This window comes from Podarcis muralis, chromosome 10, assembly GCF_964188315.1.
Source record: "Podarcis muralis chromosome 10, rPodMur119.hap1.1, whole genome shotgun sequence".
NCBI lineage: Eukaryota > Metazoa > Chordata > Lepidosauria > Squamata > Lacertidae > Podarcis > Podarcis muralis.
Genome location: NC_135664.1, coordinates 59,564,529 through 59,589,302, shown reverse-complemented (window position 1 = coordinate 59,589,302; position 24,774 = coordinate 59,564,529). Strand labels below are relative to the sequence as shown.

At 46.0% G+C, this 24,774-nt stretch overlaps 2 protein-coding genes across 2 annotated transcripts; both read left to right on the top strand.

Annotated features, from left to right (window-relative positions):
* Window positions 1-1,825: 1,825 nt before the first annotated feature.
* Window positions 1,826-13,919, top strand: HDHD5 (haloacid dehalogenase like hydrolase domain containing 5). The gene is made up of 8 exons (XM_028745589.2): window positions 1,826-2,017; window positions 4,061-4,267; window positions 5,549-5,661; window positions 6,648-6,741; window positions 7,587-7,620; window positions 8,648-8,822; window positions 10,684-10,872; window positions 11,502-13,919. Exons 1-8 carry the CDS (start codon window positions 1,874-1,876, stop codon window positions 11,860-11,862), a joined length of 1,317 nt encoding a protein of 438 aa, XP_028601422.2. The 5' UTR covers window positions 1,826-1,873; the 3' UTR covers window positions 11,863-13,919.
* Window positions 13,920-17,664: 3,745 nt separating this feature from the next.
* Window positions 17,665-24,333, top strand: TMEM121B (transmembrane protein 121B). Its single transcript, XM_028745588.2, has one exon. The coding sequence runs from the start codon at window positions 18,544-18,546 to the stop codon at window positions 20,110-20,112; it is 1,569 nt and encodes a 522-aa protein (XP_028601421.2). The 5' UTR covers window positions 17,665-18,543; the 3' UTR covers window positions 20,113-24,333.
* Window positions 24,334-24,774: the final 441 nt, after the last annotated feature.

Sequence of the window (24,774 nt, the reverse complement as noted above, 5' to 3'; positions counted from 1 at the left end):
CTTTCCAGCCAAAGTTAAGAAATGTTTAAGCCTCTTTCATTTTAATCCTATGCATGTTTATTAAGAAGCAAGTCTTACTTACTCTATAAAGAACCTGACGTGGAACTCAATGGGGCTCACTCCTAAGTAGACATGTATAGGATTGTACCATGAAACAATTAAATCACTGCTGCTGAAATGAACAGCATTTTTAAGGAGCTGGACTTTGTCCCCAGTTTACTAAATGTTTGTCTGAAAAACAGAGCACAATAGAAAAACATTATTACAGTATATACCTCTTAGCATTTTTGTTTTGGAATAAAAGCAGGCTTATCTATTTTTAAAACAAATAACAAATAAAAATAATTATTTTTAAAAAATGTAAAATCAACAACCTTGCCTATGGCCAGTTCTCTCCCACCGTTCTTTCTGGACTGATACCCTTTTCATAGCAATATCAATTGCATCCATGTAAAATTTACTGGGGACTGTAAAGGAAGTTTATGTGTGGTGGTGGAATTAGTACATTTTAGCATTTTAAAGCCAAATAGCACCAGCAAAGTGCTAATCAGAGCTGTTGTAATGGATAGTTGGCTCATTGTTTTCCTGTAGTACAAAAGTGACCTCTTCTGGTAGGCTAGAAGAATACTGGAATTGAACATCTGAAAAGTGAATCTGGTAGAGGCAAGAGCTATCTACAGTGCATTCACATCAGCTTCTCCACGATATCATGGGAGACCTTGTGAAAAGCTTCACTGAAATCAATATACACTATGCCCACAGTATTCCCACAGTGCCCTTTTCTAAGCGCTCACAGACTGGCTGTTCAATTATCTGTTCTTGGACCTTTCCTCATATTGATGACAAGCTGACCAGTCAATAGTTGTCTGGGCCTTCTTTCCCCCCGCTTTTCCCCCACCTTTGACCTGCAGGGACCTCACCTGTTCTCTAATAATTCTCAAAGATTATAGACACAGGCTCTGAAATTACATCCACAAACTCCTTTAGTACCCTTGGATGCAGCTCATCAGGCCCTGAAGATTTGAATTCCTTTAAAGTAGCTAGGTGTTCCCATACCACTTATTTTCCTATCTGGGCTGCTGCTCCCTCCTTGAATACTTTAATCTGTTACCACCAGGTTGGGTGCTGCTTTCCTTTTGGGTTAAGACATAGGCATTTCTCTTGCTTTGAATATAGCTGAATAAACCCTTTAAAATCATTTTTAACTTCTCTTGCAAGCCTGAACTCATTCTGAGCTTTGGCCCATCTGACCTTCACCCTACAATTGTTAGCTACTCCTATATACTCTTCCTTCCATCCTTTGTAAGATGAGATGGGAAAGCACCTATACTTTGGGAACTCCCTGCCACTTGAGGTAAAGCAGGCACCTTCGCTGTGCTCTTTTCGCCACCTGCTAAAAACATCCTTGTTCAGACAAGCTCACCCAGATGCTTGGAAAAGTTGCTGCGAATTTGTAATCTATTTAACTTCTGTATGCTTTCAAAGTGTGGTTTTAAAAAAAATGCCTTGATTTTATTGTTTTATCTTTTTTACGCTCAAGCAGTGTGATAAACTGTTAAGAAATAAATAGTGAATAAAATAAACAGGCGCACTAGAGCTCCTGCCCATCTTCCCAGCGGCCACAGGCAAGGCTCCCCGCAGCCTCGGCGGACACAGCACGCGCGCCAGCGGCTCCCTCCGCGCCGGAACTGGGAACTGCACAGTAGTTCCTTCCACCTCCGACCCGGGTCCCATCCCTCACCGCCGTCCCATGTGACCGGCAGGCTTGGTGCTCCGATTGGCAGGGCGGAGGAAGCAAGGGGAGGAAGGCGGGAATTTGGCCGTCGCCTTGATTGGAGGAGGCGCCCCAGCCGGAGCAGGCGTCGGCGGGCGGATGGCTGTGTGCTGCTCGCTCCATGTGAGCAGAGCGGCGCTGAGGGGGTGGCTGCCTGCGGCGCGCAGGGGGGGCGCCGCCAGCCGCCCCTGCAGGAACAGCAGCCAAGGCCGTCCCGTGGGGAGAACCTGCGGGGCGCGGCAGGTGAGAGAGGACCCCCTCCCGATCTCCTCCCTGTGCGCGCGCGCGCCCTTCGGTGTCCTCCCGTCACTTTCTCTTGTCTTGTGACACCCCCGGGAAGAGATCGAGCCGGGCAACTGCGCCGGGCTTACCTGTCCCTTGGCCTGCTTTTCTCACGCGGGTCTCCTTTCACCCAGGCTGCCTTTGTTGTTCTTGCGGCGGCGGGGATTGGGGGGAATACTAGCTTTTAGCATATGGCGGAGTTGTTTGTGCTGGGAACTCTCAGACCTTAGTGAAGAAAATTGCATGGTAAATAGCCAATCTACGTGTTCGGTTTTCGATTCGTCAGCTGGTTTTTCCACGTTAACAAAAAGTTAAGAAGCCGCTCTTTCACATACACTCTTCAGAGTGTTGTTTTACATCAGTGCAGCTTGCTGATAGCACATCTAAGTTAAAGCAATGGACGAAGCAGCGTGGAGTGTTTTGATTGTGCTGATTATATGTCCCAAGAAATAACCACATCCCTAATAACTACGGTACTTCTTCCCTCGTGAAATGCGATGGGTGCTACAGGTTAGCTGTAATGCACGACAATGTGAGATCAAAACATTGGCAACTTGCAAGTTAGGCTGCAAGCAGTGTGTTGGGTGTGAGGCTGCCTGTGAAGACTGCTTGAAAGGTGGCTAGATTGCTGACTGAATTTCATAGAAATCATCAGATCTCCAGTGCTTAATGAACTTCATTGTTCATCAGTTTATCTACACATATGCAACTAAAAAGGCTAATTGTTACCTTTCAATAATTGCAAGAGACAGGACTTCCTTAGTGGTGGCTCTAGGCTATGGAATTCTCTGGTTGGTGCCCGCATTGTTCACGTTTAGGCAATTATTAAATGCTTTAAAAATTCACACGGGTCTTTGGTAGCCTCTGAATTTCTCTTGCTTGTTGCTCTGCTTGTTTGCAGATATGTTGGAATTTGAATTTTATGGATTGTAAATACAAGAAATAAAAGAAGCAATTAAAACACAATTTACAGTCACAAAGTACAGCACATTACAATTGCTATATGAGGCATAAAAATAATTAAGGCCACCAAGCCCATCTGTAATGTTCAAGTGGTCCATGGTGAAGAAAGTTTGGTTACCACTGCTATCGATGTTTGCCTGGCAGTCAGACTCATTGAACTCAGTAGGGCTTGAGTAGAAGTGCATTTCTCTTCTTAACTTACGGTGTTCCTAATAATACTGTTCTTGTTAATAGTACATACAACTCCTGCAATGCTTCCAGACTGGCAACATCAGCCATGAATTACTGTACCCTGATTCAAAGATGTTCTGCAGTTGTGTTTGTGTTCATAGTAGTTTGTGGGTGTAGATGACCATTCTGTAAAATTCAGTTGCCCGGTTTGTTAACCGTGATATCACAGATGCCTCTTTCTCCATATGAGACCACTTGCCTATTAAGATAACCTTTGAGGGCTCTGTCTTGAGCAGTGTCCTTTTAGTGGTCGCCTTGCAGTTGTGGAATGATTTCACTCAGGAGCTTATTATATCATCCCTCTCCTTTAAGGCAGCCCTGTATAGGGAAGTTTTTAATGTGTGATGTTTTACTGTGGTTTTATAATTTGTTTGAACCCTCCCAACTAATTTGTTGGAAGCTGGGGCAACCCAGTCAGCTGGGCAGCCTATAAATAAATAATAATTATAGTAGTAGTAGTATGGTAGTAGTAAAAAGTCAAGTAAAGCCTACTTTTTGGGGAAGGTCTTTGGGAAGTAATGACAACAGATTCTTGAGAATTTACTGACGTAGGATGGGGGGTGTTGTTGTATTACTTGTACATTTTAAAGCTTTTTATTGTTATGTTTAAGCAGTGTTCTTATATACTGTCTTGAGCATATGGTGAGGTGAGATGGAAATACGTTACATAAATAAATTATTGGAAATGCCAACATAATCTCTTGTCTTATATTTCCTTGGGAAGAGATGGTCCTTTTAGAGCCGTTATTGTTTGTTCCTCCTTACCCTTGTTATTCCTAAATAGCATCATTGAATCTTTCTCCACTACAGACAACTTCTCCCTCCTTTGGGTTCCTCTTTGATATTGATGGAGTGCTTTTACGGGGCCGGCTAGTCATTCCTGCTGCTAAGAAGGCCTTCCAGAAACTAACAAATTCAAAAGGTCGGTTCCATGTGCCGGTTGCATTTGTAACCAATGCTGGAAACTGCTCTCGCAACAGCAAGGCTGAGGAACTGTCTGATGCCCTTGGATTTAAGGTACTGAAGGCACCTGTGTTCTATATTGGGTCACTGGCTGCTGGTGTGTCTAAATTGTGAGTCTATGATCACATGCATCCACACCGTACATTTAAAGCACTGTTAGGCCACATTAACAGAATTGGCTTTCCATAAACAATCCTGGGATTTGTAGTTTGTTAAGGGTGCTGTAAATTATAACTCTGAGGCATCTCCTAATACCTCCCAGCTCCCTTGACAAACTACAGTTCCCAGGATTCTTTGGGGAAAGCCGTCACTTAAAGTGGTACAGTGGTGCCCCGCAAGACGAAATTAATTCGTTCCGCAAGTTTTGTCGTCTAGCGAATTTTTCGTCTTGCGAATTATTATTTAGACAAAGGAAACAAAGTCGCGAGACGTTTTCGTCTTGCGAAGCAAGCCCATAGGGAAATTCGTCTTGCGAGGCAACTCGCAAACGGAAAAACCTTTCGTCTAGCGAGTTTTTTGTCTTGCGAGGCATTCGTCTTGCGAGGTACCACTGTATAAGGTTGCTTTCATGTATGCTGTGACCTTACGTGATGTGACCCTGAATCCAGATTTTGTGGGGGATCCTCACAGAAAGTAAGTTTGTAGGGCTTAGACTCTTTCCACAAGTTGCTACCCATTTGTTAGAAGTAAGGCTTTACCTGACAAGGTGAATAGAAGTTTATTAAATAGAGCATTTGTTTGGGTCTGGCTGTAAGTTCTTGGACAGAGGTTTTCCCCAGCCTGACTACCTTTAATTCTGGGATGGGGAGCCTGCTCACCCCTCCATGCTTGTCACTTGATGACTATAACCTTCAGTGATGACTCTGCAGATCAAACAGGACACACGGAGCCTTAACGTTACTTGACATCACTTAGAACGCTTTCTAATGAAGGCAAATCACACATTCATGTAATGTTAAATAATAAGATGAGTGTCATTTTTGTGTGGACCTTACTTAGGGGTATGAATATGGATTGTGTATGTTCTTGCACACTCATTGCATATGGGTTGTGTATGTTCTTGCACACTCATATTTCCAGTCCATTGTACTTTTATTGTGGACAAGCTTAAATATATTCTTCTGACATGTCCCTACCCAAGGTAACTTTCAAGAGATCTTATTGGTATTTAATGTCTGAGAAGGACGACGGGTGTTGACGTTCCTGCCAGATTAATCTAGTGGTGTCACCTATGCTAGCGGCTTTGGCAGCTTAGAGGATAAAGGGCCTGGCATACGGAATACTGCATGTGTAAAGGGTAAGCTAACCGTCCTCCTGACCTTTCTCTTTTTCCAGGTTTCTCCCGAATGGGTGATCCTGTCCCACAGTCCTCTGCGTCTTTTCCATCAGTTCCATGACAAATGTGTGCTTGTGTGTGGTCAGGGTCCTGTGGAGGAAAATGCCAGGGAGTATCCTTTGCTGCCTTCAGATTTATTTATTTAATCTTCCTTTCTCTTTCTTAGCAATGTGTTAAGAACCAGTGTTGTGTAGTGGGTGAACTGAGGAGACCTGGGTTCGAACCTTATGAGGCTCACTTGGTGACCCTGGGCAAAAGCTTGTTTGTGCAGCTCAGCTGGGGATTGGGAAGGTTCCTGTTCCCCAGCTGAGTCAGTCCCGGCATGAGCAGGCAGAGCATCAAGGCTCCTTTAACTGCGCCCCCCTCAGCTGAGTAGTTTCACAGAGCCCCCACCCTGCCAGCAGCTCATGGAAGCCAGTGCTGGGCTGCAGGCTCCTGGCTCCTTTAACTGCTCATCTGAGGTTGGGGCAGCTGCACACTCCTGAGTCAAGCAGTTTAAAGATGCAGAGGGAGGAACAAGCTGTATTGATGCCTCGCTGATACAGCTTGTTTGTCATTGCATCTCATGAGGGCAGAGTGCGATGGCAGTTTCACTCAGTGCTCCTGAGTCCCTCTAGCAGCACTGCTGGAGGAAGGAACTCTAGTGGACGCTGCTAGCAGAGAGACTCAGGATTGGTGGTGTTTTCACCAGCGATATACTGCTGAGTGAAGCCGACATCGCGATCTGTTCCTCATACCAGTCCTGGGCGATCTACCAGGCCTAGCACCACCTTATGTTCATTGGAGGAAAGGTGGGTTATAAACATAATAAACATAATAAACATAATAAACATAATAAACATAATAAACATAATAAACATAATAATAATAATAATAATAATAATAATAATAATAATAATAATAATATAGTGCTGTTTTTTGCTCTGCCTTTGACCTTCTTATCAGCATAGGGAAGTGGTGAATCTATCAAGATGTGATTGCTGCCCAACAGTAGGGATTTGGCGGGTTCCTGTTACTAAGTTCCTGGGTTAGTTCTGACAATTTACCCTTAAGTAAGTAGAGCTCTTGACAACTTTCTTCCTTAACCATTTGAAACAGCCTGGGATTCCATCACGTTGTTACCATTGAAGATGTGAGGAAGGCATTTCCCTTGCTGGATATGGTTGATCAAAGTCGGAGGCCAAAAGAGCTGGCAAGTATTAACCTGAGTATTGCAAAGTGTGACTGAAAGAGAGCATTTGTGTGGTGTGTCCCCCTGGCAGAACTAAGTGTTCTCTTGCCTACTTTCAACTTTTCCATAGTTGCTCTGGTAGTAAAGTTCCTGTACAACAAGGGTGAAACACCTTTTTTAGCCCAAGCACCTCTGTTCCATCTAGGCCACCTTCCTGGGGTCACAGGCCAGTGATAGGCAGGGCCAGAGGCAGCAGTTGGCAAAACAATTAATGTAAATATTACCTTTGTAGTTAGTTTCTTCACATACTCCTTTCCATCCTCCATCCAGGCAAACGAGTCATTACCAAGGGCATATTCCAGCCAGGAAGAAACACAAGGGCATGATGTGAAGCTGGTGAGGGGCGTGGTTGGGTGGGGTATGTGCCTTGAGAATCCCAAGGGACAGACAGAGAGGCATTTGGCCCCCTAACCTGAGCTTCTCCAGCTCTGTAGTAATACAAATATTTTACATAGTATCCCCACCAAGATCTCTTGTGAAAACAGCAATATAGAACTCTTGTCGGTAGGATTTTTTTTCTGTGCAAAGTTGCCATTTGCTCCATGTAGCAAACCAAAGACGAATTCTACAAGGTTGCAAATTAGCAGAATAAAACAGTTGGAGGAAATTATTATAAAGGTTTCGTATTTCTTTAAAAACCGGACACACATTCAATTTTGTTTTCCTTTTCCTAAAAACAAACAAACACCTTATGATATTACAGTTGGATAACATACCAAGTATCATTGAGCTCTTGAGCAAACCTCACCCATTTTCTGACACTGCAAATTGACTAATATCTCTTCCCCTTCCCTCCCTTTTGACAGCCTCCTGCACCTGCTGACTTCCCCACCATAGAAGGTAAGTGCATTGTTTTCTTTCTGAAGAGTGTTTCATTGTGAGCTCACCTGGGCTTAGGTGGGCTTTCTCTTGGCAGATGCACGTTTTCAAACTGATGTGAAGGCAGAGCAGGCAGGGTGAAAAGATGCTTGACCCTTCACGTCTGGCAGTGCAAATTTTCCACCCCCAGGTTGCTTTTCCCCCATAGCTAAGCTCATTTCCACTTCTGGTGTCTGGCTGGGGGCAAATCAGTTATAAGTGCACAGAAATAACGCAGAACAATGTGCTATTATTAGATTGTTTGGTTAAATATATTTATCAACTTTAAAAAAAGAAGAAATAAGACAGAATGTAAAGATGAGTAATTCTGCATATCCTAGAATCCACTGTATTGCAAAGGATTGTTAGCATGGTGACTGATAAAGCTTTCATTCTCCCCAGTTGTTGTTGTTGTTTTGAGAAAGAACATCAGGGGATGAAACAGAGTTGTCCCTTGTAATGTGGAGTAGAGTTATGAAGGCCTGGGGGGGGGACAGAAAAATGGTGGGGGGTTTTCCTGCAATATTGGGGGGTGTCCTGCCCCCCCATTTTTCTTGGCTTTCACATATCTAATGCAGACCCTGCTCTTTTTAGTCACATCTATAGGAATATGTGGCAAATAAATGGAAGCCCCATTCAGTTTGCTCCAAGTTTTATATGAGAGCTCCTTTGTAATCTTGGCTGGGCTGCCCAGAGTAGATCATTCTGTCTGTCTATTTATATATCTGTCTGTCTATCTATATGAATTCTATATTGCTCAATATATAAAAATATTACTAAGTGGTGTACAGAAAACTAAAGTGACAACAGACAACTTAAAACAAAAAATATTGAAAAATACAGCTAAAATGTCGTAGTCCTGGACCCAAGTAGATGGGGATAGGTTTGCAAAGGATGTTTACTCAGATGTAACCCACTGTGAGTTCATTCCTATATGGGGTTATTATGTCATATGATGTACAGGCACATACTACTGTTTTGAAAATGCGCTGCCTTTGTCAATCTCTAGCTGTGATTCTGTTTGGGGAGCCAGTCAGGTGGGAGACCTGCCTGCAACTGATCATTGATGTACTCCTGAGCAATGGGAACCTAGGGGTAGAGTTGACTTCTGTTCCATACCCACATCTACCTATCCTCGCCTGCAACATGGATCTCTTGTGGATGGCAGAAGCCAAGATGCCAAGGTGATACAAAGGTTCTATTGAGATCGCTTGCTGGCATTCTGTATTCTCTCTCTCTCTCTCTCTCTCTCCCCCCCCCCCATATTTGCAGGAAACCTCACTGGAGAATATGCTCCTATGCTCCTTGCTCAGTTGCCTCGGATGAGCTTGATCAGGTGCAGGGAACCTTTGGCTGTCCAGAAGTTGTTGAACTACTATTCCCATCAGTCCCATCAAACATGGTCAATTGCATTTTTATTGCTTCTTTCTTGAATTGCATTTAATGATTGTATTGTATATAGCATTCTGTGGAATTCAAATTGTAGAACAATACAATGCAGTATAAGATATAAAAGAAGCAATAAAAATGGAGTTAAAGATCATATAGCATCTAGCACAGTCCGTTACAACAGCTGTAACAGGTAGATAAACGATTAAGTGGTCCACCAAGACTCAGTGATTTCCAAGTGGACATGGGGGGTGGGTTAAAGTTTGGGCGCCAATGTTCTAGGTACATTACTTAAGTTGTTGCGCTTAGCTTCCTGGCAGCTGGGTCGCTGCTACTTACCAAGGAGAGAGTGAGGGGTAAACTTGTGGGGAGGCTTGTACAGTGCAAATGTGCCAGTAGGAGTGCTGGATTGACTCCTGCGCCTTTGCATCGTTCCAACCTTCCTGCAAACTCGCCCCTCACCTTCCTGGTACTCAACTTCAACCCACTTGCCAAGAAGCTAAAAGCCATTGAGTGAGCCACTTCTGTAAGAACATCTTATATAAATAAAGCTGTTACTCTGTTTGTTACTCTCTGTGGGGCTACCTTTGAAGGTGACCCAGAAACTACTACTAATCCAGAATGCGGCAGCTAGACTGGTGACTGGGAGCGGCCGTCAAGACCACATAACACTGGTCCTGAAAGACCTACATTGGCTCCCAGTACATTTCCGAGCACAATTCAAAGTGTTGGTGCTGACCTTTAAAGCCCTAAACAGCCTCAGTCCAGTATATCTGAAGGAGCGTGTCCACCCCCATAGTTCTACCCGGACACTGAGGTCCAGCACCAAGGGCCTTCTGGTGGTTCCCTCGTTGTGAGAAGCCAGGTTACAAGGAACCAGGCCAAGGGCCTTCTCGGTAGTGGCACCCATCAGATGTCAAAAAGAACAACTACTACCAGACTTTTAGAAGATATCTGAAGGCAGCCCTGTGTAGGGAAGCTTTTAATATTTGATGCATTATTTTAATATTTTGTTGGAAGCCGCCCAGAGTGGCTAGGGAAGCCCAGCCAGATGGGCGGGGTATAAATATATTATTATTATTATTATTATTATTATTATTATTATTATTATTATTATTATCATTATCATTATTATTATTACAGTCTAAGAAAATTGACTGTTTCTGGAAACTAAAAGGAACTGAAAAGAAATTCTTAAGTGTGGAGTCTTGCTCCAGTCCATAACAAGAGGTTCTAAATGTAACCTCACAATGGTCAAATTACTACAGGTTAGGACTAGCTTGGTTTTGTTTTGTATAATGCGAGAAAACTTTTTTGAAACCCTATTAATGTTAGGAACACACTTTTAAGACTCTGGGGCCAGATTAACCAAATACTTCCCTCAACGAAGGGTCAGGAATTGGTGCAGCAGTCCATGGAGGGATAGGCCTTTCTTCCATAGCCGCAGACCAGAGCAGTAACAAGGGGTGGTGCAAAAGCGATCATAGAATTCTGCAGTCATGTCTGTATTATTTGATTAAAGGACATACTTGAAGAATAGCCATCTTACCCACATTTCCCATTGAGTACTTTTATCCTCTGTATTCACCCAGTGCCACCACATGTTCCTAGGAGTATGCATGCCGACTTTTTGCATTTTTCTTTCTTTGTGGTCAGATTTGGCCATGGCACCTTTCTTGTGTGCTTGGAGAACATCTACAAGAAAATGACTGGCAAGGAGCTGAAGTATGAGGCCTTGATAGGCAAGCCCAGCACTGTCACCTACCGCTATGCTGAACATGTGATCAAGCAGCAGATGGAGAGTTGGGGCTGGACATCCCCTCTCCGCCAACTGTATGCTATCGGGTAAGCAACTCTTCTTCCTTGAGCTTGGGAGTGGAAGACCTTGGCCACAGCAGCTGCATATTGGCATGGAGCAGGATGAAAGATTCATATAACTTACTGAATTGTTTTCCCTGCTGGCAAACGGGGGTGGAGGTACTGCATGGCTGCTGTTACTAGATGGGTCTTAATTCTCAAAATTTACCGTATTTTTCATTCCATTGGATGCAATTTTTCCCCTCCAAAAATTGAGGGGAAATGTGTGTGCGTCCTATGGAGCGAATGCAGGCTTGTGCCATAGCCGCGCGCAACCCCTCCGGCAGGGAGAAGCTGCACGGGGCTATAGCTTCTTTAGCCCTGCGCAGCCTCTCCTAGCAGGGAGGGATTGCGCGGGGCTAAAGAGGAAGCCAAAGCAGCCAGCGGGATCCATCCGGCAGGGAGAGGTTGTGCGCAGCCTGTACGCTGCTCTTTGGGGCTGTGGGGGGGGGGGGAATTTTTTTTATTATTGATTTCCCCGTCTAAAAACTAGGTGCGCCCGATGGTCCGGTGCGCCCTATGGTGCGAAAAATACGGTAAGTACTGCCCAAATTTAACTATATAACCTTGACTCTTACCCTGTTTTCTCCTCCCTTGTCCTTTGGGTCTACTTACAGAGACAACCCAATGGCTGACATTTATGGTGCAAACCTCTACAACCGTTACCTCCAGGCTCAGGCTGAAGTAAGTGTCACTGCAATGGCAGCAGAGAGCGAGGAACATGTTGAGATGCAAAAAGATCACAGTGTGTCCATCACCTCTGCAGAGAGCTGCCAGTCCATTCTGGTCTGCACTGGGGTCTACAATCCCCAGGGAGATGTGCCTGCTGACCACAACGAGAACATGTTGGAGACTGTCTTCCATGGACACCGGGACTTCCATTTTGATCCAACCTTGGTGGAGGCCTCTCACGTTGTGCACGATGTGAATGATGCTGTGGAGCTCGTCTTTCAGAAGGAGAACTGGAAACTGGAATGATAAGTCCAGTGTTGCCAGCATCTCACATGGGGGCAGAAGGGCAGAGGCAGATCTGAGCACTGTCTTGTTCAACCCATGCCAAAGTAAAGGAAAGTTCTCCCAACTCATTTTTTGGTAGGGATTGCAACCATCTCCCAAATCTTTGTCAATATGGGCCTCTAGCACATTTGCCAACTTGAAATTCTGCATTGTTGCTAAAATGAGTGTAGCCAAAGAGCAGTCTTCACCAACCAGGGTGCCACACAGATGTTCTGAAAAAACAGTTTCCATCACTGCTGACCATTGGCTGTGCCGGCTGGGGCTGATGGAAGTTGTAGTCCAAAACATCTGGAGAGGACAGGTTGGGAAAGGTTGCCATGGAGAAGGCTGAAAGGGTCACTAACTAGCCCCACCCGTTTCACATCTGTGCAGCTTCCATGCTCTTTCCTATATCTACAACTACTGTGTAATCCCAATTTTGTGGTGAAATTGGCTCCTCTGCCAAAGGCCAGTGCATCTTAAATCTCTCCACCCAATCCTATCTAAATAATTGTGACCAGCATCATGAGGTCTGCTACAGTTTTTGGCTCTTGCTTCTGTTCCAGATGCTCCTGAAGGTGCTTGAAAAGTTCAGAATATTAAATGTGTGTCTGCGTTGATTTATGGCGCATGATATGCCTGGAGGAACAGACCCTCTTGTCAGAGCAGGAATAGAAATAGAAGCAAGATAGTTGCAGTAATGACTAAATCTCACTCTCCTGGCTATTTCACAACCTTTGACTAGTTGTCCCTGAAATATAAATATTTACTTAGGCACTACCCCTTTTACTGTGAGTGTTCTATGCCTTTGGTAGGCAGAGTTCTGACTGCAAACAATGGTCCTTGACCTGAACCAGAATGGACTCAGCTGTGCAGAGTTTGGGATACCAGATAATGAAAATTGGAGAAGAGAAGGGGCGGGGGAGTTTTACCTAGTTGTAAAAGAAATGGCTTTAGCCTTCACAAACTGTCAAGGGCAAGACTGTGATTTGTGTTTTGTTGCTGTGTTTCCCTCTACCACCTTCTCACAGAAATAGCAATCTTGATCCTCTCCAAACAGATCTTTCCCTTGCATTAATTTCATATTGTGTTTTACCACCCTGCCTCAGGGCTGTTCGTTGCTTAGAAATCAGTAGTCTGGGTCCAGACATGCATGCGGCCTTGCCTGTATATTGTTGCAGCGATGTGCAACAGAAGATGCTTATGCAGAAGCATGCTTCTCTGTGTACAGCTGGGCTGAGGAACCTGTGGCCTGCCAGTAGTTGTTGACATCAACATCCATCATCTCTACCCATGCTGGCCAGGGCTCATGGGAGTCCAAAAACACCTGGAGGGCTGCGAATTCCCCAGAGTTTTGAACCTGTGCTATGTATGTCTCCAAACCTCTTTAATGAAGAATTTCCAGGCCACCCTTTGTGTAAGCCGCATCCTGGAAACATCCCCATGTCCCATGTGCAAATGCAGAAGAGGCAATCGTAGATTTTTGTACCACAGTAATTGGTGATGTTAGTGTGTGAATAGCAAGCTGGTCCTGTTCCTCTTATGAATCTGGACATAATTCTAAGTTACCTTTTTCTGTAGGACAGATTACTACTACTTTGTAGCGTGAGCAATAACCTTATTTTCTTACATTAATATAATTGTTTGCCTGTGTTTTAAATAACTTTGTTATGATGATGATGACTGTAGCAGGGGTAGGGTTGGGCTCCAATTCCTGCTTCTCCTATACTATCCAGTTGAACCATTTGTGCTTTCTGGAGATTAGTTGGCTTTAGCACATGGATGGTTTACATTTTAAGGGGAAAATGTCAGTCTCAAATCCTTTCTTGCCAACTGCAGTGAAAGCCAAACAGTTGGTTCCATTGACTGTACTTCTTTTTTCAGTGATCTACCGAGTATCTTTTTTAAAATAAAAAATCATTACCTTTTTTATTAAAAAATGGATTTGTATAACAAAATGCAAATGCTAAAATAAATAATAAAGACATACCTTGTATTAAATACAAAAATGACATCCAAATAAAATATATAGCAAACAAGTGTGAACAAATCTAGGAGTAGACAAAGTGAAACACGGTGTCCTGTATTTAGGAAGTACCAGCTTCTAATTAAGTTTATACTATGGCAACCTTCAAGCAAATATACTTTTCTTCTTTTAAAATGCTCCGAGTTTTACAAAAATATTCATAGTTTTATTTAATTATATCTTCTCTTCTTCCTCCTCCTTCAGCAGCCCATGGTCTGCCCCCTTTTATCCTTGCAACATCACTGTGAGGTAGGCAAGGATGAGAGATGGTAACTGACTCAAGGTCAGTCAGTAACCTTTATGTCTGAGCAGAGATTTGCATCTAATTTGTAGTCCCTCTACTGTATACCACACTAGATATCCTGTGCTGCATAATGTGGCTCAGAACCGGAGTTGTCAAGGGGAAGAGCTGTAGTTCAGCATCCACTTTACAACTCTGAAGATCCACTGCTGGTCAGTGTAGACAAGTCCTGAGCTAGATGCACCATTGACTTGGCAGTATAAGGCAGCATCTTATGTTCCAAGGAGCACGAGCTAAGTGTCCTATAAAGTGTTACCCATTATTTTCTGGGTGGGAGGCGGAGTTAGTCTTGGTACTTTATCCATTGTTTTGAGAAATGCAGTGGTATGTGTCAAGTTAATTGTGGCAACCATGCAATTAACTAGAAGCTGGAGGGGATGAAAGGAACTAGGGGATGAATTGAAGGTTTCAGATGTGGGGTGAAAAGAAAGCAGGATTATTCACGGGGAAAACAGCAGGAAATGAGATCTTTTGAGTTTCTCAGAGGGCAGGTCTACCTAGTTCCGTATACCTGGTGTGCAGGTCACAGATCTCTTAATAGCTGACCTGTAGCTTCCTATGTTCACATGGTAAAGGAAGGGAGCCAGTGAAGAGAAGCTGGAAGGGATGTGAGCATTCTGAAATGAGATGCAGATTAACCAATGAGCCATGGGATGCAAAGTAGGAATAAGAGGTTGGAGATGGGCAAATGAAAGATCAGAGAGAACTGTCTTACAGTAATTGAGGTGAGAGAGAATCAGCTGAATTAACTTGATCCCTCATTTTCAGCATCTTGGCATGTTAATTTGAGTTTGCTAAGCTGCTTAGCACCTCAAGTATAAGTCATCCACCCTCCCCCATTCAAGGAGCAATTTGCACTTTTTTTAAATAATAAAAAAAGCCACAGCATAAAACCGACTTATCCTACTCCTGTCTTTCCCTGCTGCAGCTGTCGACTCATGACAGCCCCTGCAAGACATAATTAAGGCTCTTCACTCCTGTGCTTTATTTTAAGCATCCTTCCACCCTCAGACACTCTCCAGGCTTCTTTATTTCTTCCTTCTTGCAATCTGTTCTGTAAGAGACAGACCTTTCTTACCGATTTGGGGGACAAAACAGTCCTTTGTCCCCTGTTTCTTCAAGTAGCATTTAAATGCATGCAGTTTAAGTCCAATTGATTTAAAATCCCTTTTAAAACTACCATCATCTTAACTTCATTATGAATTTTATTCTCTGTTACCACCACCACCAAACACCAGATTTGTCTTTGATGGGCTGATGGATGTTAGTACAAGAATATCAGTGGGCTTTGCCAAATGGTATGGGAAGCCTTGTGATTTACAGGCAACTCCCCATTTACATGTTCCAAGGCACTGTGCGCGTAAGTGAAATTGTGTATATTGAGAAAGCCTGAAAACATCCTCCAAACCTCAGGAAACCCCTGGAAACCCCCTTTTAAAACAAGCAGCACTTACCAGACTCCCTCCAAACCTCCTTTCTCAAACTCCAGCTCTTCACAGACCTCAAAGCTCCATGCAAACCCTCCAGGGATTGCATTTGAAAAGGCTTGTGGGGCTGCTGTTTTCGCACCATTTTTGCTGTTTTCACACTCTTTGGGGGGCCGTTTCCCCTCTTATAAGTGCTACTTCCAGGTTCGTAACAAGAGTACAGTGTGTATGCACAGTCACGGGTGACTTGTATGTGTGTAAACAGGGAGTTGCTTGTACTGTAATTTGATTCATGTGTGCTGGCTAAGCATGCAATCCTGACAGTGCTGGACAGAGGCCTAGAACCTGTTTTGTTTTTATTAACGGGGGCTCAGCCCTGAAGTATTTGAAATACCAAACGTGATGAACACAGAATTGGGTCCCACTAAATTTAGTGGGCCTTAATCCCAAGTTAAGTCCATGTCATTTCAGCTGTGGTCTGAGATCTTGAAATATAGGAAAGGCTGTGGCACATGCTTTGCAAGCAGAAGGTACTAGGTTCAATCCACGGCATCAGCAGGTAGGGCTTGGGATGTCCCTGCCTGAAGCCTGAGAGCCATTGATAGAGCAGACAGATTGATCTAGATGGGTGCATAATCTAAGATGTGAAGGCTCAGAAAAAAGCTTGGGGAAAATGGAGAAAAACAGGATTGTTGCAGTTTTTTTGTTGGGCCTTCATATCTCTAGTCTGACTAGCATAAGACACCTTCCTATGTCCCATGAATGCTAGGTATTTAGACTTAACACACATAAACTAGAATCAAGGAAATGGGCAAATTAAAGCCATAGGAAATTCCAGACAAATAGATAATAGCGGAGCTTCTACAAAGAGAGGATTAAAAACTCATTTCTATGTTAATGCTATAAAAGTACAGGGTTTCCTGTTTACCACGAAAGCGGCAGAGGCTCACTTGGCTTCCTCCTCCATGGCTCCATTTGACAAGCTGAAAGCATCTCTCACTGAGCTGTCACTACCTCTGCTTCAGCTCCTCCTGTCGGCAAAGTGTCTGTTCTGAAGTTTCTGATGGATACCTAAGGACTTAAGGATGTTATGCCTCGTGAAGGAATTGCACCAAGGACACCAAACGGATAAAAAAGGGGCAAATGTTTATTTAAGAGGACAATATATTGTGGCCAAGCAGAAAAGTGTACATAACAATAAATCTAACATTTATATTATGCCCCCCCCATGCAGCCTTTTCCTGCTATTCTGAAGCTTAGCAGATTGTCCCTTTAAAAAATCATTTCTTTTTATTCCTGTTGGGCTCCTTAGTGCTTAACCTTTTGTACTGTCCTAACTCGAAGACTGTTGCAGCAGTATTCAAAGAGCCAAGCTACTAAGTCAGTGGGAGCCAACCTCAGCCTGCAGGTGTGATGTCACAGCTTCAAATGCCCCACCTGCCCCAGATTTAAAACTCAATATGGGAAAAGTAGGCTTCCTTTTAACTGGAGATTGTCTTGGATTTGTGAAGTTGCTGGTATTATGTCTTATGCATAGATGCTGGCCTGCCTTGTATGTGTTGCAGAGTAAGGCTAAAAGTGTTTTATGCTGCAAAAAAGTGCTCATGCCAGGGTGGGAAGTGCACGATGCATGAAATATGCTGAAGCTGAGCCACTCCTGATGTGGTCAGTGCTTGGACAGGAGACACCCTCCCACACAGGTCCATGATGGAACTTAAGGCGGGATATAAACGTAATATACATACAAATGACACCCTATTATTCTGGATTGAATTATTAACCTTGGCACCACCACCCCTGCCCAGTCCTTGACATCACCTTCTGAGGTCTGTCAGGGCTCATGTTTAGTGATCTTCAAAAGGCAACATATTTTTAGTAACCTCTAATGCCATTTTTAGCAGCTTTTTTTTTTTTAGCCTTGCCTTCCAGTGTATTGTTTATTGAGGTTTCGTTCTTTGCAAACTAACTCTTGGAATCTTTGTAAGCTGCTCTGAGCTTTGCACCATAATGGGATAGGAATACGTAAAAAAAAAGAAATGAATGTTCATTAGTATAAAAATAATACCAAGCAAAGGAAATGCTACTTTTCCAATTATAAAAGCCTGCTTCAACTGTAAACATTCAATGCCCACCCTGCTCTTTCCATCATTTATTCCTGGTGCTTAAGTAGGTAGTTAAGGAAACCAGTTCCCGAGCCACCCTCCCTTTGCAGCCTCCGAGGCGCACTGTGGCACGAGCTTTCCCCCTAGGCGACAGCTTCCCCCTTCCTGAGGCAAGTGACTCATTTGCTGCTGCATCAGGCCGCCCACCCAGTTGCCATGAAGCTCGCTGCGAGGGGGTGGGCAACAAAAGCAGCTGCCGCTCCCAGGTATCCTCCTGGCTCGCAAGCAATCCGCGCCCCCGTCCCTCCGCTGCCTTGGCAGGCGCTTCTGGAGAAGAGCATCAGCCAGGAGGCGCGCGCGCTGACTCTTTCTTTTGGCAGCCTCTCGCCTTGCATCTCCGTCTTTGTCCGCATCCCCAAACCCGCCCCTCCTTCACCTGCCTTTCTCCGCGCAGCATCTGCTTTAGGGGTTTCTCTCCTTTCTTCCATCAAGCGTCCGTCTCTGCGATTGGATCCACTCCCGGATTCCCCGCTTCTCTCTCTTTCGTCCACGGCAGGATCCGCTCCGGGTTTCTACTGATTCCGACGGCGGGGAAAGGGAAGATCCAGGCCGGGTCTCGGCTTTCGCTCAGAGCCTGCCCACCGCCCTCCTCCTCCTCCCTTTCGCCCATCACCACCATCCCCATCGCTCGGCGCTCCCCGGGGCTGGATCGTGCCGGGCAGGTTACTCGCCGGGTGCCCGGCCGGGAGGGCTGTGGCCCGCCCGCCCATCTCTGTGGGGCGCGGGTGGGGGGCGGGGAGGACGACCATGCACCGGGTCGTCTCCAACCAGCGCTCGGTCTCCTCCTCCTCGGGCTCCTTCCAGGCTCCCCCGCCGCCTCCCCCCGCCGCGGACCTGCAGCCCCTTTTCCTGGGCGGCGGCATCAGCACCACCAGCAGCTCGAGCGGCGGCACCCGGAGGGGCAGGCGAGGCTCCGTGTCCAGCTCGGCCTCCACCCGCACTCGCAGCAGGAGCAGCAGCAGCAGCGGCGGCCGCAGCAGTGAGGAAGAGGAGGAGGAGGAGGAAGAGGGCGAGGAGGAGGAAGCCAAGCCCCTCGTGCCGGTTCAGGAGCCCGCCTCGCCGCCCGCCCCGCCCGCCGCCTGCGCCTCCCCGGGGTCCAGCAGCACCTCCACGTCGGGCTGCAGCATGACAGCCGCCGAGCTGTACGGGGCTCCGGCCGCCGGGCCCGGGGCGGCGGCGGCGGCGAGCGCGGCCGCGGGACTGCTGTGGGCGGGGGGCTCGGGCGGGTCTCGCTGGGGCTACAAGGCGCTGTCCCTGGTGCTGCTGCTGGGCCAGGGCGCGCTGCTGGACCTCTACCTGATCGCCGTCACCGACCTGTATTGGTGCAGCTGGATCGCCACCGACCTGGTGCTGGCCGCCGGCTGGAGCATCTTCTTCTGCCGCAACAGCCGCGCTCGTCGTCGGGAGCGCCCGTCCGGCGTCGGAGGGGGACACCCGCCGCCGCCGCCGCCCTTGCACCCGCTGCTGGGCCACCCGCCCCACGGCGGCCGAGGCGCCTGCGCTGCGTCGGGCGGGAAGGCAGGGGGCGCTCCGCGGGGCGGGGACTTCGCCTACGCCCACTTGGCCTGGCTGATCTACGCCATCGCCTTCACGCCCAAGGCGGCGCTCATCCTGGGCACGTCCATCCTGGAGCTGGTGGAGCTGCGCCTGCCGCTGGGCGCCACGGGCTTCCGGATCACGCTGGCGCTCTCGGCTCCGCTCCTGTATTGCCTCCTACGGGCCATCGGCGCCGAGGGCGGCTCCGGCTCCGGCCAACTCCTCTTGCCGCCCCAGCCGCCGCCGCAGCACCGCGCCGCCGCCGCCTTCCTGGCCACGTGCTTGGACCTGCTGGACAGCTTCACTCTCCTGGAGCTGCTGCTCCTGCAGCCCGGCCGGCCGGCCTTGCCGCTGCCGCCGCCGCTCCGCTACGTGCTCATCGCCGTCTACTTCCTGTGCCTGGCTTCGCCGGTGCTGTGGCTGTACGAGCTGAGCGCCCCGCGGGCCCCCGGCGCCGCCCGCCTGGCCTTGCACTGGCTGCTGCCCGCCGGGCTCCTGGACGCGCCCCTTCTGGCGCTGCGCTGCCTCCTGCTGGTGCGCTACCAGCAGCCCCTCTCCATCTTCATGCTCAAGAACCTCTTCTTCCTGGCCTGCCGGGGCCTAGAGGCCCTGGAGACCTGCTGCCTCCTGCACTCCGCAGGCGGGCTGGCGGGCAACGGCAAGAACGCGCCAGCCCCCTCCGCCGGGGTCGGGGCCGGCCAGCTCAGCCACTGCATCTCCGAGAACGACATGGGGCCCCATGGCTACGTCAACACATTGGCCGTCACCGCGCAGAGCTGAGGGGGTCCGCGCCAATGCCCCTCTGCAGTTACCCCACCTTGTATTCCATGCCAGTTCAGCTTAGGTACCCACCCCGCTGTAGTTACTTTCCCATTTACATGTCTCCGATTTTCAGATTGGCCCAGTCGCCCAAACCCAGGCCTCTTAGGAGACAGCATTTGTGCATCTGACCCAGCTCCCAACCTCAGGGCACTGCAATTTTCTAAGCAGTTGTCCTGAATAACTTTCACCTACCTAGTCTGACCCTTCCCAGGAAAGTTCATTGTCCATGGCAAACCTAGGGATTTTGATCTGTACCTGTTTTAGTTCCCCCTGTCCACTTTTTTCTCTGCCAATCTCAACCAGATTAAGGCCCATTTAATTAGCCAATGATATGGTCTCTTCTGGGAACTCAGTGGAGTACAGTAATGCTAATTTTTTGAGTGGAGCAGTGGCCATTGGTTTAAACCAGCTGTACCCATGAAAGTATTGCCCTGGCATGGTTCAACGTTGTCTAAAATATGTAGTCCACTACATCACCCTAGTGGCTGTGTGGTGGGGTGGTGCCCATATAGTTTGGAGTCTTGGCAGTAGCTACACCTCAATGGTAATGTGAAGCAGCCTAATTTTCCCATCCTAATTAGTCAGGCTGTCTTCTGTGGCAATATCTGAGCTGCTCTTGCCTTAAATCACTTCCCTTCATGTACTACTTTAATCATGAAAACTTTTAATATTGTTAGATATTCAGTCATTACAGAGCAGCTAGACACACATAAATACACAACATAATGAATGCTGCAGCACTAGTCAAACCACCTATTGGGCCAAAATGATGGCAGCATCATTTTTTAATCCTTCCCCCAAGTTCTTACAAACTATTCCAAATCCTTTTCTTCCACCCCATCCCCATAACCCCCAAATCATTCCTATTTATTCTGTAGGTTCCTTCTAATGACAACTTGATGTGCTGTGGCTACAGACCCCTCACCTCTTTTGCTTCTATTTATAGAAATCAAGATGGAAAAGGTCTGTTGTTTAACTGCCTAACTGCATATTCCAGATTATATATTTCACGTCGGGTTCATGAGCTGGTCTTATCAATAACAGAGAGAGGGGGAAATCCAGTTTCTCAGTCTTGATCAAGTTTTTGGTTTTTTGCTCTCTGACCTGTGGGTTTTTTCTCTTTTCTGAGGTGCCTCCTACCACCACTGCCTATAGGAGAGCAGAGAGAGGGCAGCACCCACTTGGAATGCCTGGAAAAACACATTATTGTAAGCTGTCCAGGTTCTTCATATCCTATGTTGGGCTCCTTCTCCATGCAGTGGAAAGCCACCCAGCCATAATGCCACTGCTGAACAAAGAGAGAGGAACGCTATTGCTGGTGCTAAGTTAGGCTTAGTTCTGCTCACAGGCTCTACCACTTCAAACTGCAGGAGGGAACTCACATGATCAGATGCTTACTCATTCAAAATTTCCTTCCATGTGGCAAGCTAGAGGTCAGCATCAAGGGTTCTAGCCTACCTTCTTGACAAATCCAATTTTATGTATACAGCAAATACTTATGTATATATGTGTGTGTATGGTAGAACATTTAGTAATGTGCACTCCCACTTGCAGGCTGAGGTGGTACAGCCCAGAACAGCTTTGGCCATTCAAAAATCTGTGCCTCTCTTTAGCACAGTTGCTCAGGGTGCTATAGGCATGCTAGCTGCTCTAGGGCACCATTTTACTGAACAAAAGATGAAAACCATTTTAAGGACAAATAAATCAGCAGGAGCTGCCTTTCTCAGGAAAGAGCACCTGTTTCATCTGCAGGTTCCTTTTAAAATATGGTGTCTCAGTGCATTCAGCCACACCTGCGCCTTTGTGGGGCAAATCGTATTTTCAGCATGACCATGTGTTAATTTGTTTCATTTTGCCCATAGCACTCCTCTGCTGTGGGACAATGCAATTTGGCTTGTGTGATACTTGACAGTTCCCAATGGCTTTCATTTAGGAAGACTGACATAGACAAGTCTTCCACATGTTAGGCCTTGGAATACATGACTATTCCTGCCCTCAAGGAAAAGGAAGTAATTTTAACCCTCTTGTACATTGTACAAAAATTCATCACCACTCCCTCACTCTGGGGATAAACTACCGTAATTTCTGCCTTGGGGGTTTCTGGGATTAGGGTGGTACCTGCAATCTTTTAAGACGAAAGGAGCCATCTTTCTCCTTGCTGAAAATTTCTACCTCTGTGCTTGAACCTCATTGCATCATGTGCCGACCTTGCACATAAGGGAGTTATGTCTGATTCCCCCTCCCCCGAGGGGCCAAACTCTCTTCTTCATTGAGACATTTTACTCACCGGTGATAACAGGGTCTTATCAACAGCCTCTGCTTATGGGGGCTCTCGTTTTCTAGCTCTTGGGAATAGACCTGCACGATTTTAATAATTGGTGCTCTGTTTTGAGGACAGCTTTCACTTGCTTAATTAAGTAGGGACTTAAATAAAGTGAAAAGGAGGAGGGAACTATCCCATCCTCTTATTTCTAGATATTTATTGGTGCTGCTTGTTATGCGCTAAATAGTAAACTCGTTGACACGGAATGGAAACAGGCAGAAAGGGGTCACATTATCAATGGTCTTGTTGCCTGGCTATCTTGGAAAGATCCCCAATCCTTTCCTTACATGCCTATGCTTCTTCTTTGTATGTGGGCCCAGAATTTTTTTGTGTGGGGAGGGGGAAAGGACATATAATTTGAAAGCAACCTGTCCTGGTGGACGCCAGCTGCCTTTGGTCTTAAAATCCCCAAGCTGCCTAGGTAGGAAAGAGAACAGAATGCTAACAACCACTAGATAAAACCTGTGGTATGCGATTGGGAGATGTTTTTCTCCACTCAGTAACCACTCATATAGGCAGTCAAGTTACTGTGCTATGGAGAAATGATACAAAAGCCAGAGGTGGTAATAAATAACCTGGTTCTCATGCACTCTTATAATACTACATTTATATACCCAGCCTTTTCTCTCTATGGTTGCTTATAGAACTGGGATTTTCATTGGGTGGTTAACTCCATAGGAAGCTGCCTTATACCGAGTCATAAAGTTACACTGACTGGCAGTGGCTCTCCATGATTCAGGCAGGAGTCTCTCACAGCCCTACCTGGATACACCAGGAACTGAACGTGGGACTGTCTGCATACATAGATGTTCTACCTGAGCTTCAGCCCTGGAGTTGCTTTGAGATACCTGCTTACTGACCTCAAGCTAACCCATTGCTGTTGCAGGAACGAGAAATAAGGTTTAACTTTTTCACCAGTGATTTTATCCTGTCCGGTCTCCAAAGCAGATCTTCTGAAAGACTTTGTGTGGAATTCGGGCCAGATGCCTTCCCTTCAGTAACTCCTTTCTATTTGTCTGGACAATCTTGGTGCTGTGACTGTGATTGTAAAACTTAAGTACTGTGGACTTTCCCTCTGAGCTCTAAGATACTTTTAGTGGGGGTGCTAGTTTCCTGACAGAAAGAACAGGCGTGCATACACTTCACTTCCTCCCAGAGAGAATCTGCTACAAAACAGGCTGCTGTGCAGTAATCAAATGCTATAAGCCATTACAGCTGTTATTTGCATTTAAATAACACTGAAATTTAAAATTGCACATTTAAGTATATTGAGGTTGCCATAAAGTAGGTGGGCAAGAGCACTTGCCATTTGTAAAAAACAGTTCAGTAACGGAACAGATTTGTGTGGCACAAATATTGGTAAAAATAAGGAATCTTGGTGGTTTAGAGCAACAACAAGGTCTGACAGCTCTTGTATGCCATGAAATCAAAACCAATTCAGTTGTGATTGTGTTGCATTTACTGTACATCAGTCCTAACCCAATTTCAGTACTTTCATCTCAATCTGGATAAGGAATTATAAACATGGGAGAACAGGCTTCTGCACAGCAGTTCTAGTGCCATGAGGAACTCTGCACACAAATGGAAGTGGAATGGTTACAAACCACACTACATACAAGCTTAAAGAAGAAGTATGCAAGTTCTGGCTCAGAATCCCTCTATTTAAAGAAGCTGTGATATTTATTTTTGGGGGGCAAGCCCCTAATGTATGAAGACAGTGTCCCAAGGAGAAGAAAATTAAAAGAGGCAGGCAGAAAACAAGGCAAGGAAACTTAGCATCCCCACAAATTTAGAGCTTTTTTAAAAAATAAAACAATTTGTTTTTAAAATAAAAGCTAGGAACTGATTTCATTGTTGATGATGTCTGGTGGTTTAATTCTTTGCAGGACAGATCTGTGATAACAATTGTGCTTTCAGAAATTGTAAAGGAGAAAAGCAAACAAATTTAGACTTTAGGTCTGGACATGTAGCAGAATAAGGTGATGAAGTGCTGAAGTGGTAAAATAAGCTGTGCCACTTCAGACTTTCAGACTCAGGTAAGTAATCACATTTCTCCATCCTTCCTGTAGGCACAAATCCATACTAGGCCAGATATAGAAGTTTTCATCTTTGTGTGCTAGTTTTCTATCTGCAGGAGGTTTTTTTATTTTGACAAGCATTCAGAGCTGGATTCTCTCGCTTGCATTATGAAGTGGTGCTGTTCAGTCTATCATCTCAGCATCCTACCAGCTCAAAAAAGTTCCAATTTAGGAAGGGAAGCAAAGTTGAATAACTTGGTAGTAGCTGTACTCTAGAAA

Excerpts from the sequence above, each read along its gene's own strand:
- HDHD5 (XM_028745589.2), top strand. The coding sequence starts at position 1,874 with ATGGCTGTGTGCTGCTCGCTCCATGTGAGCAGAGCGGCGCTGAGGGGG. Across the intron at positions 5,662-6,647 it reads GTGGAGGAAAATGCCAGGGA|CCTGGGATTCCATCACGTTG; the intron begins GTATCCTTTGCT and ends CATTTGAAACAG. Across the intron at positions 6,742-7,586 it reads GTCGGAGGCCAAAAGAGCTG|CCTCCTGCACCTGCTGACTT; the intron begins GCAAGTATTAAC and ends CCCTTTTGACAG.
- TMEM121B (XM_028745588.2), top strand. The coding sequence starts at position 18,544 with ATGCACCGGGTCGTCTCCAACCAGCGCTCGGTCTCCTCCTCCTCGGGC.